The sequence below is a fragment of the Meles meles genome, chromosome 7 (genome assembly GCF_922984935.1).
Source record: "Meles meles chromosome 7, mMelMel3.1 paternal haplotype, whole genome shotgun sequence".
Taxonomy (NCBI): Eukaryota; Metazoa; Chordata; class Mammalia; order Carnivora; family Mustelidae; genus Meles; species Meles meles.
In genome coordinates this window covers 139,635,894-139,651,883 of record NC_060072.1, presented here as the reverse complement: position 1 = coordinate 139,651,883, position 15,990 = coordinate 139,635,894, and the positions used below count along the sequence as shown (strand labels likewise).

Here is a 15,990-nt window from a genome sequence, read left to right as displayed (position 1 = left end):
TGCTAAAATGATCTTTGTGATAAGTTAGGGGTCACATTTCCCTTGTAAGCATCTTCCACACATTAGGAAACTTACACAAGTTTACAAGTTTAGTTGGTAAATAACTTTAACTTCTTCGTTAGTAAATCATCTGTTTAGTGCCTGTGGTACCAGAATATCTACACGGGCTGAAAGATATACAAGAGTCTAACACCCTCTTCCCAACTCCCCTCAGTCTGGGCCTAATAAAGCAAGCACCTGAACTGCAGAGCAAGGTGGTGTACACATGCCAAGAAGGAAGAGGAAGGACAGCTCACGACTACACGAAGCAAAGAGGCTATTTTATGAAGCTGATGAATTTAAAAGTGATTCTGGTGGCACCTTCGTGGCACAGTCGGTTAAGGGTCTGCCTCAGTTTAGGCTCTGGCCACGATCTCAAGTCTCTGAGATGCAGTTCCGAGCTCAGCGCCAGTCCGCCTGTCCTTCTTCCTCCACTCCCCCACCACACCTGTGAACACACGCTCTTTCTCTCTCTCAAATAAAATCTTTAAAGAAAAGTGCTTCTTTTTCATTATATTTCATTTTGAATGTTTCTATTAGCAAAGCTATTATAATCTTAAACAAGCACATATTTCAAAGTACACATTTATAACACATTTCATTAGTTAAACCTACATACCAAACAATGTCAAATTTAGTGAGACTGGAGCACTGTCTTTTAGTTATTTTTAAAGATTTTTATTTATTTCTTTGAGAGAGACAGAATGAGCTTGGGGGGGGGGGGGCAGAGGAAGAAGCAGATTCCCCGCTGAGCACAGCAATGAATGCAGGGCTTAATCCCAGGACCCTGAGATTATGACCTGAGCCAAAGTCAGATGCTTAACTGACTGAGCGACCCAGAAGCCCCTGGAGCACTGTCTTTTAGAATGTCTTTTCAGAATGTCTCTATATTTCAGAAATCTAAGACCCAACTAAAAGTTTCCAACACCTCTACTTTCAGAGAAAAAACTTTTCCTATTTGCATAATAATTAAGTAACTAGGAATACTATTGCTGATAGTGACCAACATCTGAACACTTATAACATGCCAGGCTCCATCCTAAGTGTGTCACGTGTGTTAACTCAGTCGGCCCCTCCAGTGCTCCACGAGACAGGTGCTAGAGCACGACCCCAATCTCACAACTAGAAAAATGTCAGCATAGAGAAGACAAGTAATTTATGAAGGATCCCAGAACTGGTAAAGAAGTACCTTCTGCAACTTGGCTCTAGAGCACAGGCTTTAACCATTACAATACATTATCATGCACCTCGATTATTTCACCAAGTCTTTTTACCTACATCAAAAATAACCCAGCACAATTTAAGTGTCCCTGCCAGGAATTCAGTATGATATCAAGTACATGTGAGTCTTATTAGAGGGATGAGCCATTTCATTCTGAGGTACTCTGCCTTCCTTGCCAGTTTTAATTCAGTAAGTACATACTGAGCAAATGAACTTATGCCAGACACCACGTGGGACGGGAAAATGAACCAATATGGCTGCTGGCCCACCCCAGCTTATGATACGGTGGGAGCAATGTATCAGCCCCAACTAAACCTAACACAGAAGGAATGTGGAGAGAGACGGAAATATGAGCAAGATACTGCGAGAGTTTACAGGAACTGTGTGACTACAGCTTTGAGGATATACGTACAGGGAGAGATACAGAAGATAACTTAGAACAGAATTAAGATAGCAAATGTCAGGAAAACTAAAATGTCACTATTTAACATATGAAACACATATAAGAACTCTCATGAAGGGCCAACTGGACATCCATGTAAAGAGGAGTACTAGTTTGAAATACATAAGAAAAGACAGACATAATCTACATTTTATAAACACACAGAAGTCTTTTCAAAGTTTTATATTTATATTATATTGTTTGGGAGGATGACAGAGATATTGGTTAACTTTACCCGTTAGACATGCATATTTATAAGAACTAAATGGAATATATAATTTCCAAACTGTAAGAGGAAAAAGTGGAATGAGGAAAGAATAAAGCAGTCCACAGGAATAAAAGGAACAGCATAAAGAATATCGTCACTGGTACTGTAACAACATTGTACTGTACCAGACCTGACAAGACAGATACTTGTGGGGACAGAGTACCATAAACTTTTCTAACACTGCACACCTGAAACTAACATAACACTGTGTCAGCTATATTTCAGTTCTGCTTTTTTTTTTTTTTTTTTTTTTAGCAGTGATCCAGTAAGAGGAAGGGAAAGGGAATGAAAAGCAAAGAAAAAGTACAAAAAATAAATAAATAAAAAATAAGATGGTAGAAAGGAATCCAAAAATCATCAGTAACAATGAATAAATACACTGACTTCAAAGACTCACAGCTCAGAATTAAAGCACAAAATTCAGTGATCTACTATTCATCAGGGAGACACCCAAAATATAACAGCATATTTAAGGTCAAAATGAAGATACAGAAGAAGACACACAAAGCAAATAACAAGTGGTTATCTTAACAGACAAAAAAGAATTTAAGAAAAGAGCATACGTAAAGATAAAGGACATAATTTAACGATAAATGAACAGTAAGAAGATATAATAATCATATACCTATATACCCACATGAAGCTAACATAGCCTTTAAATAAAACAAACATCAAAGAATTTCTAGGAAAACTTAACAAAACCAAAAAATCATGAGATTTCAGAATATTTCAATGACTAGATCAACAGATTAAAAAAAATTAGAAGATATGGACAATCTGAATAACACAATAAATAACCTTGGCCTAACGGAAAAACTTCAGAATCCTTGGAAAAAAATAATTCATTTTATTGTGTATGTGTAGAATACTTACAAAAAAATGATCATATATTTTACCAATACAAAGACTTTATAATTCCGAAGAATCAATATCAAATAGATCATATTCTTTAGCTACAATGTTTATTAAAGTTTAGAAACCAACAGTTATAGTTTTAAGAAGTCCAAAGATTACTTTTAAAATATCTTTAGTGATCTAATGAAATATAATTACCTTGTTGGTGTTGAATTTTCCAATTTCACCTAGATCCAAAAACATGTCCAAATCACATCCTAATTTCCCAAAACTGTTCACGGAGGAGCCAAAAGGTCTCACTGTACAGTCCTGAAAATATGCGGCTGCTAGGTCTTCGATAAGAGAACAGGTGAGGTATCTGAGCTTAATGTCCTCCTCCGTTAGCTGGAACTCCTTCAGGAGAGTGTTCAGCTGATCATCTATCTAGCTGGCCAGAACAAAACCAACAAAATACAGAAAATGTACAGGTCATAGAAAATAACTGTCATTTTACTTCCAGAGATCTGATGGCTTTGGAGACCTATCATAAAAACATGTTCTTTTTTCCTTCAACCGTATAAGTTGATTAAATTTTTTTAAAAGATTTAAAAAAAATATTCCTTTAAGAAAAACTGAGGGATGATAACATTGGCAAATTAAAGTTGGCTAGAACTAAAATCACTACTACTTTACAATTAAAGTATTGTTTTAGGAAAATGAAAATAATAAAAAGTTCCAGAAAGAGATCAAAACAATCACAAAGCTAGACATTTGAAATGAAGTTGGGGGAAGGAAGAACCAATGTTAAAGGCAAGAAACACTAGAAATAAGCAATGCTTCAGGTAATGAAGGCCCATGATTCCTCAACTCCTCAGAATAATAATCCAGAAAACTGGTGTTAAAGGCATCACGTTTTGAAACTGCACTGAAGTATTTAAATAAAAATCATAGCCTCAAATGTCCATATTTGGAAACAGTATTGAAATTAACTGAACTAAGAAGCATTCAACTCAGGAAAAGTAAGTAAAGAAAATAAAGGAAACGTATAAGGTTAGGAATAAAATTTTATCATTAGAAAATCAAATCAAAAATAGCATTTCGATAAAAATCATAAACTCATTCTTCGAAGGTATTAAACTAGCTAAACTTCTGCCAAGGCTTTGTAAGAAAAACTAAAACTAATATAAACAATGTTAGAGCAGCAAAAGAGATTAAATCAGAAATGATATTTTTTCTGAGATATTTTTAAATTTCTAGAAAAATGCCAGATACAACTGTATGTCATTATGCTGACTGGAAGAAGAAAATCTGTACAGACCAAAGGCTTTTGAAAACTCTGGAAGAATGTGGTTACTTGGGAGGAGCACAAGAAAGGTGTGGAGGCAGGGAGTGGGGAAGGATTACTTTCACTTTTCACTCAACATATTCTCTAGTCTGACTGTTTTATGATAAGAACCTATAATATATAAATTACTGTCATACACACACACATATATTTTCAGAAATTGGGGGAAATTGGGGAAGTATACTTAAAAACTTACACTTTCGGCATAACAAAGCAACTCAGAAAGCTTCTTGCTTGAAGGAGGGGTATGATTACTGCACTGTATGCAGGACTGTTCTGAAGTCTGGTTTGATGGATTCTTCATCTTTAAATTGAAGAAACGTGACTTGAATGGAACTGCAGCCTCTGTGTCCATACTCGGAGTGCGAGTTACATTCTGTAGTGAAGTGACACTTTCCTTTTGACAAAACTCCACAACAGCATAAAGACCCTATGCCAAAATCATAAGGAAAAACAGAAGACATCTCAGAAGGATATATTTCACATAGGATTTCAGTTCAAATATCCAAATGATTTCGTAATACTAAAAAAGATCCATTACAAATGATACACTTCTAACACAAGCACTGGTTTTAGTCATTTTAAGCAAACTAAGAAAAGGAACACCATAAAGGCCTATTAGTCAACAGAAGCTGAAAACAATGATGAAACAGAAAATCAAAAGGCAAGTCTTGAAAGAAGTTGCTGTGGCCGATGTGGAAGATGTTCCACATGTGGAACATCGATGTGCCTATGTTCTCTAGGATTCTGATAGATTCCTGCCTCACGTTGAGGTCTTTTATCCATTTCGAGTTTATCTTTGTGTACGGTGTAAGAGAATGGTCGAGTTTCAATCTTCTACACATAGCTGTCCAATTTTCCCAGCACCATTTATTGAAGAGGCTGTCTTTTTACCACTGGATATTTTTTCCTGCTTTGTCGAAGATTATTTGACCATATAGAGTTGTGCGTCCATATCTGGGCTCTCTATGGTCTATGTGTCTGTTTTTATGCCAGTACCATGCTGTCTTGGTGATCACAGCTTTGTAGTAAAGCTTGAAATCAGGCAACGTGATGCCCCCAGCTTTGTTTTTCTTTTTTAACATTTCCTTGGCAATTCGGGGTCTTTTCTGGTTCCATACAAATTTTAGGATTGTTTGTTCCAGCTCTTTGAAAAATGCTGGTGGAATTTTTATTGGGATGGCACTGAGAGTGTAGACTGCTCTAGCCACTTTGGAAAACACTGTGGAGATTCCTTAAGAAATTAAAAACAGAGCTACCCTATGATCCTGCAATTACATTACTGGGTATTTACCCCAGAGATTCAGATGCAGTGAAAAGAAGGCCATATGTACCCCAATATTCATAGCAGCAATGGCCACAATCACCAAACTGTGCAAAGAGCCAAGATGCCCTTCACCAGACGAATGGATAAAGATATGGTTCATATATACAATGGAATATTACACCTCTAGCAGAAAGGATGAATACCCAACTTTTCTATCAACACGGACAGGTCTGCAGGAGATTATGCCGAGTGAAGTAAGTCAAGCAGAGAAAGTCAATTATCATATGGTTTTGCTTACTGTGGAGCATAAGGAGTAACATGGAGGACATTAGGAGAAGGAAAGGAAAAGTGAATTGGGGGAAATCAGAGGGGGAGACAAACCATGAGAGACTGTGGACTCTGAGAAACAAACTGAGTTTTGGAGGGGAGGGCATGGGGGGGTGGGTGAGCCTGCTGGTGGGTATTATGGAGGGCACGATTTGCATGGAGCACTGGGTGTGGCACATAAACAATGAATCTTGGAACACTGAAAAAATAAAATTAAATTTAAAAAAAATCAAAAGGCAAAACAAAAATCCCCCACTCCCGGCCTTTATCCCTAAGATAACAGACTACTTAAAGTATTCAAATAATGGAATCAGTCAGCTTTAAGTTACTTATAATTCTGTAATAATGCCATAAGGATATCTATTCTCATACCAAAAAAATCATTAAAGAAATTTAAGGATATCCAAAGAGAATCTAACTTTACTATATTGCAAATAACAAACGGGACCTTTTTCTTTCAAAAGCATGAATGGTAAATTGTTTTCAAATACTTACAAAGCTCTCATAGAAGAAATGATTACTAATAGGTCCATGTTGAGATAAATATTTCAGAAACTTTTTTTCACTGATTTTATTCGGGCAATGTATTAAAACAGTTCGCTGTGCCTGCTCTCGTCTTTCTTTCTGCACTTCAGAGAATTTCTTTTTGGGAGTCCTGTCTTCAGAGCCTATGAACGAGACAAAAACATTTCCAGTGCATGCGTGTGCTTGCACGTTCTCTCTCTCTTTCTCTCTCTCTCTCTCTCACACACACACACACACACACACAGAGATATAAAATTTAAAGCATATGTTGGTAAGGTATATAAAGATTTTAGAGCTGACTAAAACCATTAAATCCAAATCTCATCTTCTTTCTTCTTTATCTATGTAAGAATAAAGCTACACTACTTCCGATTTCCATGTTACCATTCTCCTGGTTTTGATTTACTGTATTCAATGCCTAGCACTGAAAAGAGAGATCCACAAAATTTTAAAAGCAAAATCACTTGTGTAACACCTTCCCAAATGTACACATACAAAATCTGTACAAAATATAACATTCCAAAGCCTGAAGGAAATTATTACAAGCCTGAGTGTACTGAGAATGACTTTAAAACTTTAATGTATTAAAGATAGTTATTGTCCTTTTTCTTTGCCGTGGGCCTTGATCCAGCTGAAACAATTAACAATGAGTTACCAGGGCGCCTGGGTGGCTCAGTGGGTTAAAGCCTCTGCCTTCAGCTCAGGTCACGATCCCAGGGTCCTGAGATTCAGCTCTGCATCGGGCTCTCTGCTCAGCACAGAGCTTGCTTCCCTTCCTCTCTCTGTCCCTGCCTCTCTGCCTACTTGTGATCTCTGTCTTGTCAAATAAATAAATAAAATCTTTAAAAAAAACAAACAACAACAACAAAACAATGAGTTACCAACTACAGTGCTGTGTATCACAGGGAAATCAAAGAATTTAAAATCCAGTTGCTGCCTATAAAAGTTCATGATAATTTTACTAACAAAATACAGGGTTATTTCTCTTTTCATCAAAACCACTCCAGGGGGCATGTGGTGGCTCAGTGGGTTAAGCGTCTGCCTTCAACTCAGGTCATGATCTCAGGGTCCTGGGATCAGGTCCCACATTGGACTCTCTGCTCAGCAAGAGTGTGCTTCTCCCTCTCATTCTCCCTCTGTGCTTGCCCCCACCACCTCTCTCTCTCTCTCAAATAAATAAAATCTTTTCGGGGGGAAAAAAACCACCCCAAGGGTTAGGGGTTTTACAATCAGAGGAAATGAAGACAAGAGCTGTGAAAGTCAAGATTTAGATATTAATAGGGGCGCCTGGGTGGCTCAGTGGGTTAAGCCACTGCCTTCGGCTCAGGTCATGATCTCAGGGTCCTGGGATCGAGTCCCACATCGGGCTCTCTGCTCAGCAGGGAGCCTGCTTCCCTCTCTCTCTCTCTGCCTGCCTCTCTCTCTACTTGTGATCTCTCTCTGTCAAATAAATAAAAAAAAATTAAAAAAAAATCTTTAAAAAAAAAAAAAAAGATTTAGATATTAATAATCGATGACCAAGGAGGAAAGATCACCAACTAAGTATAAGGAAAAAGAAAATCATTCAAGTTCTAAGAGCATATTAAAAGGAAACACTGAGTTTCAGCAACTCGTTTTTTTCCTCCAATATGTTTAACTTCTAGTTGGGTGGCTTAAAAGTGTTTCCAGGAGTCTGAAGAGATAGATTCTAGAGATCACCAAGTCTGATATCGATACTCTAAAGAAATTCCAAAGAGATTAAACAGTACAGAAAATAGAATTGTTATATGGAAATTGGCAGATGTTTCTAGACCTGTCTTCTTTCAAAAGATTGTAATACTGATGGATCAAGGAATAGTACAAACACACTGCACCTTAATTTCAGCAAACTCTAAGACATCCTCACTGACCAGACAGACAAATGCGTTTATACCAGTAAGGGCTTGCTGAACCCTAAATTCTGTTCATTAGCACAGAGCCAGAGGCAGTTTCTACTGGCACACCACAGAACTCCTGGCCCTGACAGAATCCACATTTCCAACTGATCAAACACATATTGAGTACCTTTCCTACATTCACTGTGGCAGGTGCTGAAAACACATCTCTTAAATAGGGGTCCACATCTCCATTCTGAATGCCAACTCTTTAACATCAATCTCTTATTTCAAGGTCTGATTCCTAAACTGGTCTCATTCACACCAGTCTTTTCCTTCTCAAGACATTCTTTGTTGACAAAATGATCTTTATTAAGTTAATCTTTTAGAAGTCTCATTGTTTGACCTCTCCGCTTCGAACCCGTCAGTAGCTTCCCTACTGCATGCTAACCCTGATAGCATGGGTATAGTTACTGGCATTTTGTCCCACCACTCCCCTTCAAAGTCAATTTCTACCATTTCCTCCTTCTGCACTGTTCACTTAAGCTACTCCACACACAATACTGCCACATACTGTGAACTTTTAAAATTGTCCTATCTCTGAGTGGAACGCCCACTTTCTAATTTCTGCTCGAAAATTCTATTCACCTTTCCATAGGTCTGTGAAGACTTTTGACTTTCCAGGTAGAATCTCCTCCACTCCGTATTACCTTACTTCAACACTTGTGAAAGAAGGTAATTCATGGTGTTGTATTTACTTAACAAGATGGAAAAATATCTGTCCTCCATACTGAGGAGAGAGACTATTATTATTTTGTTCTCAGTCTACTGACAGTTCTTCCAATTTTTCCTATTTCCTTTTTTTTTTCTTACACCGGATCTGCCTAGATCACCTCACCCACTCTTCCCTTTGTAATTACTACCTATATATTCCTGTCTCTGTTTTTCACTGAGTCTAGACTGATGTCTAAGGGCTTACTGTAAAAGTAAAGTCAAATTGTTAAATTTTATAAAGTGAAAGTATAACTCTTTCCCTTGTTCTCTGTCCCTAGTAATACCCAACCACTAAGTTTGGTATTTAAGCTTCCAGACATTTGTAAGGCACATATAAACATATACATTTGTATTTCTCCACAGATAAACATTTTTTTACATAATTAAAAGATTACTGAAATCATATTATACATTGTTTTATAATATACTTCTGAAGACTTAATACATCGGGGACACCTGTGTTTGTATATGTTTACCTCATTATTTAAGTAACTGTTTAAGTATTCTTGTTAATTTATCATAGTTTAGCCAATCCTCTGCTGATAAATATTCAGGTACTTTTCCCTTCTTCACTACTACCAACAATACTGCATTTAGATATTAACGTCTTTGCAATTTTATGCATGTATATCCCTGCAGTTGGTCACTAGGAAGAGGAGAGACTGAATTGAAGATTGATAGAGAAGTCTGATAAAAGATCAAGAAATGTGCTTGAGAAGATGGGAGAGGTCGAAACCAAAGAATTAACAGTTCTGGCCTTGAACAACAGTAGGTAAGAATGATGAGGACAAGACAAAGTTGTGAAGGAAGGGACAAAAAAATTCAGGTTGTTTGGGGCGCCCGGGTGTCTCAGTGGGTTAAAGCCTCTGCTTTCGGCTCAGGTCATGGTCCCAGGGTCCTGGGATAGAGCCCCGCATCGGGCTCTCTGCTCAGCAGGGAGGTTGCTTCCCTCTCTCTCTGCCTGCCTCTCTGCCTACTTGTGATCTCTGTCTGTCAAATAAATAAAATCTAAAAAAAAAAAAAAAAAAAAAAAAAATTCAGGTTGTTTTTTATCTCATAAAAGGCTTAGCAAATCTACAAATGACACAAAGTTCAGAGTAAAAAGTAGTGAGTGCTAATGTTTTATGACCGACTCAACTTATGGTATTGACCTAATTTGGTAAGCATAAACTTAAAACAAAAAATAAGGCTAAATACTGTCCTACATCTAAAATTAAAAACAACATAAAGATACAGTGACATAGTGGGGAAGAAAATCAACCTAGGAGTAGTTGCATATAAAGGGCCCAAAGTTTCGATTTGATCATAGCTCGGAATTAGTCAAAGAAATGTCTTAATTTCTGGGGTTTGGATAGGGAGAGAATAGAGAAACATATATAAAACTCCAAACTTTATTAAAACAAATATTTTCAAAAATCCAAATCCAAGAGATCACAGCATTTCTTTACTATTTACTGGCCAGGCCACATATGCAATTTATGTTCTGCTCTGGACATACTGGATATGAAGGATATTAAAGAACCAGATAGGGGCGCCTGGGTGGCTCAGTAGGTTTTGTCTGCCTTTGGCTCAGGTCATGATCTCAGAGTCCTGGGATACGGTCCTGCATCAGACTCTCTTCTCTGCTCAGCAGGAAACCTGCTTCTTCTCCTATTCCCCCTGCTTGAGCACGCATTTGCTCTGTCAAATAAATTAGGTCTTAAAAAAAGAGGGGGGGGGCGCCTGGGTGGCTCAGTGGGTTAAGCCGCTGCCTTCGGCTCAGGTCATGATCTCAGGGTCCTGGGATCGAGTCCCGCATCAGGCTCTCTGCTCAGCAGCGAGCCTGCTTCCCTCTCTCTCTCTGCCTGCCTCTCTGTCTACTTGTGATCTCTCTCTGTCAAATAAATAAATAAAATCTTAAAAAAAAAAAAAAAAGAACCAGAGAACATCTGGAGAAGAGTAGTAAAAGGTCTAGAAACTGACAGAGAATTACTATAAAGAAAGTGGGATTTACAGCCTGGAAAAAAACTATTGAGAACCCAAATGCTGTCTTTCAGATATAACAGTGAGCCCTCCATTCACCACAGCACTTCAGTTTTCCAAGCACTTTCACATATATACTCTATATTTTGAATCTCACAATAATCTCTGAGATAGAGCGGGTCTCATAACTGGTGAAAAAAATGGCACAAAATCAAATGTCTAATAAGGTAGGTAGCCATTTATAGAATTAACCTGTTGTCTGGTTGCAAAGCAACGGTCCCCCTTGTTGGAAGAACAAGACATCCCTGCTTGTAGAAAACCACTGTATGAAGTTGGGAGGGGGCAGTCAATACAAGTTATCCTACCTGTGACACTGACCCTCACTCCATTAGATGGTCTAAGATTATGAGACTATTTTGGAAAGCTGGGTCCAAAGTTGGCGGGCGGGGGGGGGGGGGCAGCGGGATGTGATCAATCAAAAGTTCTTTCTTCATCTTTCTTCAAATTCTACAAATTCAGGTAAAAAATGATCTTATTCTTCCTTCTGGTGAAGGCTACCAACAGGTAAACATGAAGCTGCGGTGGCCATGCCTCTGCGGAGAAGATTCTGAGATCAGGAGGCCACCACACAACAGCTGAGGAAAACAATACCGTACATTGGCCATATCCATCCAGCTGACCTTAATGCACCTAGCTCTCTCTGAAGTTTCGTGACATGGCTTGGTTTGTCCTCCCCCATCTACTTAAGCTAATTCAAGTTAGCTTCTGTCACCTGGACCCCAAAGAGGGATGAATAATACACTGTATATTCTTATTCTTAAAATTGAGGTTCTTCTCCACTACTCAAATAAAAGCTATGTCAATGTTAAGCTTATTTAGCTCATTACAAACACTTCCCAACCATTAGAGCCTGACCAAAAAATGGAATTGACTGATTTTGGAATAGTGTGTTCCTTGTTACTACAAAATATTACTAGAAATGTTTTCCATCAAGTTCTCACACTAAATGGAAACCTCAATTGGAAATTTCTCAAGTCCCTTCCAATTATAAAATGTTACATTTCTGAGTATAAAGTGCAGTTACCTTCTTCTCTTTTTAAAAATGGAAAAGAAATCCATAGGAATATTTTGTTAGGCACCACAAGAGTCTGACTGTTTAGCCAGTTATGATACAAAATGAAACACTTTTCCTAAGAAAAACAACAAAGCTGTACAAAATAAAGAGTATAATCTGGGAATCGGGTTTGTTCCTTACCCATTTAACAGAGGGGTAAGTGTGAACTAGCCATTTGGATTAGCCTGTTTCTTCATCTATAAACTGCTTTAATAACTCCTTCCACACCAACTTGACAGAGGTTTAGTTCTCAAAGAGCGTAAGAAAAAAAAACTCCCAAATCTAAACCACTATACAGATGTTAAGTTACAATAGCTTCTTTGGCAGAATCCTTACTCAAATTTTCAGTTACTTGAGAACTTTTAAGAGAACCACCTTCTACCAAATACAATCCATCAGTATGTCAATGAAGTATATTAAGTAACAATTCTTGCTCCCTGTCCATATGAATCTTCATTTTATATAGTCTGATAAGAAGAACAATACTACCATTTATTTTCGGTAACATTTTACTTGTTTAACCTACTCTAAAAATATTCCCAGAAATAATTTCATCTCTTAAAACTACAGGAGAAATCGACATTTTGCTTCCTAACTCTACTCGAGGTCTAAATGAAATCAGCCATGTAACCTAGCACAAGTTACTTTGCTCTTTGAGCCTCTCTGTACACCTGTTAAGTGGCGAAAGTTGATACATTCTTTGCTAGATTGTTTTAAAAATTGTAAATCAGATACCGTAGCTCTTGGGTCACAAGAGGGGTTCAATAATAGTGAGCTTCTCCATACACAAAGCAGCATATAAATTTAGAACGTCTGCGGGGCAGCAGCCTGTTCCGGTGAATGCAAATCTGTTACCATGTTACCAAAATGGCCAAAAGAATAAACCAAAGGACAGTAATTTCCACAAGCAGAACACTATATTTGGGAGCCACGAATACTGCTATTTCATTACTGCTTTACTATCCTCGTCCTCCATCAACAACTTGTAAAATCAGATGCATTTGTAAATGAAGCAACTGACTGATGTGTGGCATCGCTGTTTTCATTGGGAACGTTGTTTTGCCAAATTATAAAATATTAGCAAACCTATTTAAATACTTTAATTACTGCAGACAGGAGCCCTCAACCAAACATCACCCAACCCACTGCCACCATGAGCAAGGAGCGGCCCTGCGAACCCCTAATGAGATTAGAGGAGGACGGGACACGGCCTCACCCTATTGCCAAAGGCTCCACGGACGTATACACAAGCCACGCGCTCGCCACGATCCCAGTCTCCCCCCCCCACTTTCCCTGGCCGGCCCGCGGTGGGTCGCGGATACACAGCAAACCGGGAACACGGCGCCCTCACCTGTCTCCACGTTCCTCGAGGACTGCTCTTCTCTCTTAACGTCTGCGGCCACAGTGCCTGGGCAACTGAGAAGCCTGTGGGTAGGACGTAGGACTTGACCTCTCTGAGCACAGAGTGGTAAACGTGCCAACATCCCCACGCCGCGAGCCGCCATTGCCAAAGCAATAGAAGTAGGAAAACGAAAGGGCACGGGCTCTCGCGCGTGCGCGCTGAGGCGAAAGGAATGGGAAGCCTAGAGGGTCAAACTAGGCGAAAGCTGCCAGCCTGAAGATGCCTTTGCTTTCCGACAGGTTTGCTTTCCGCTCTCCCACAGTTCTCCGAAACACCCCGCAGGAGAATAAGCCCACCACCTGCTCTTCAAAATAGTCCTGAAAATAGAACCAGAGAGCAAGGTGCTGAGGAAGGAGCACTGACTTGGGAACCTATACTTAAGAGTATAATAAATGACAGCACTTTTTCTTTAACAGACACTGTTGGGAGGGCTCTGCTCGTCTTAACTCTCAATCCTTACAACAACCCCGTGAGACAGGAACGATTATTATCTCCATTTATTTATGGGGAGACTAGGACATACGGAAGTTAGGTGAACATTTCTGAAGTTGCACAGCCAGTCAGGAGCAGAAATGGGAGTTAAACCTAGATTATCTGGTGCAAAGTTTTTTTTTTTCTTTTTTTTTAAAGATTTATTTGTTTATTTATTTATTTGACAGACAGAGATCACAGGTAGGCAGAGAGAGGAAAGGAAGCAGGCTCCCTGTGGAGCAGAGAGCCCGATGCGGGGCTCGATCCCAGGACCCTGAGATCATGACCTGAGCCAAAGGCAGAGGCTTAACCCACTGAGCCACCCAGGCGCCCCTGTTTTGTTTTGTTTTGTTTTTCTTGTAAGAAGTTTATTAAGATTTAGTTTACATGCTACACAGTTCACCCCTTTTGGTGTACCATTCAATGGTTGTTGGTATATTTACAAAGTTGTGCAACAATCACCATAATTATTTTTAGAACATTTTCATCACCTCCAAAAGAAACCTCCTGTCCCTTAGCTATCACTCCCGGAATCACCACACTCCCCAGTCCTACAGGACCACTTCTCTCCTTTTTGTCTCTACGCTGTAGCCTATTCTAGACATTTCACATAAATTGAATTATGCAACATGTGGTTTTTGCAACTGGCTTCATTCACTTGATGTAACGCTTTCAAGGTTCTTCCATGTTGTGGCGTCTGTTAGTACTTCACTCTGTTCTGTGACCAAAAGTAACCTTCCATTACATGGTGTTAAAAGATAAATGGAGGCATATTAAAAATTTTAAGAGATTATTTGAGAAAAAAAAATCAATTCAAATTAGGCAACATCTAATCTAGGAGATAGAAAGGACTCTCATAGCCTGAAGGGAAGACTTGAAAATAAAAGACTTTTATAGGCAGAGGAGAGCAGGAACAAGGAAGTTATACTAAGCAAAAGCCCGCTGGTTATTGCAAAGTTACTTTCCTTTAGGGGCTGTCCCAGTTCTCTCCCGCAAATTAATTAACTAGTGCTGATCAGGTGATTAATTGACTGGATTAAGATTCCATTTCCCAGACAGTTGAAACTAATTAAGTCTTGGTTTGGTTATATGGGGTTTACACAACTGACTCTGTTTTCTTTGGGCCTGTTGTCTTATCTTTTTTTTAAAGATTGTATTTATTTATTTATTTAACAGAGAGAGGGAGAGAGAGATCACAAGTAAGCAGAAAGGCAGGCAGAGAGGGGAGGAGGAAGCAGGCTCCCCGCTGAGCAGAGAGCAGGATATGGGGCTTGATCCCAGGACCCTGAAATCACGACCTGAGCCCAAGGCAGAGGCTTAACCCACTGAGCCACCCAGACACCCCTGTTGTCTTATTTTTAACAATGAATATGCCACATATGCTTACCATTTCTGCTGTTTCTACATTTGGAGTATTATAAATAATGCTACTATGAACATTCATGTAACAGTTTTTGTGTGAGCATATGTTTTCACTTCTCTTGTGCATATACCTATGAGTGGAAGTGCTGGGGCCGTATGGTAACTCTGTGTTTAATCTTTCTAGGATATGTCAGGCTATCTTCCAAAACAGTTGCACCATTTTCCTTCCCACTAGCGTGGAAAAAGTTTCCAATTTCTGCATATTCTTGCCAATACTTATTTTCTGATTTTTTTTTAATAGCCACACTAATGGGTACAAGTAGTATCTCATTTTTGATTTGCATTTGATGAATGATGAGCTCTTTTCATGCCATTTGTGTATTTGAAGAAATACCTATTCAGATCCTTCTTCCATTTTCTTTTTTAAAAGGTTTTATTTATTTATTTATTTATTTATTTATTTATGTATTTGTGAGAGAGAGAGAGAGAGTGCGCACAAGTGGGCAGAGAGGCAGGCAGAGGGGGAGAGAGAAGCAGGCTCCCCGCTGAGCAAGGAGCCCGATGCGGGACTCGATCCCAGTACCTGGGCATTGTGACCTGAGCCAAAGGCAGCAGCTTAACTGACTAAGCCACCCAAGCGTCCCCCTTCACTCATTTTCAACTGGATTATTTTTACTACTGTTTCAAGAGTTATTTATATATGCTGGATATAAGTCCTTATCAGATACCTGATTTGCAAACACTTGATCCTATTCTGTGGGTTGAACTTCACTTTTTTGATGG

The 15,990-nt window shown here is 38.9% G+C and overlaps 1 protein-coding gene across 1 annotated transcript in view; it reads right to left on the bottom strand.

Moving 5' to 3' along the window:
- The window catches only part of LOC123947493 (mitochondrial poly(A) polymerase), a 32,691-nt gene extending 19,199 nt beyond the window's left edge, over positions 1–13,492 (bottom strand). Inside the window, exons 1-4 of the mRNA XM_046013753.1 lie at positions 13,324–13,492; positions 6,240–6,412; positions 4,347–4,580; positions 3,025–3,249 (exon numbers count right to left, since the gene is read on the bottom strand). Of these exons, the coding sequence (XP_045869709.1) occupies positions 3,025–3,249; positions 4,347–4,580; positions 6,240–6,412; positions 13,324–13,477 (786 nt within the window). The 5' untranslated portion in view covers positions 13,478–13,492. The remainder of the gene's footprint in view (positions 1–3,024; positions 3,250–4,346; positions 4,581–6,239; positions 6,413–13,323) is intronic.
- Positions 13,493–15,990: the final 2,498 nt, after the last annotated feature.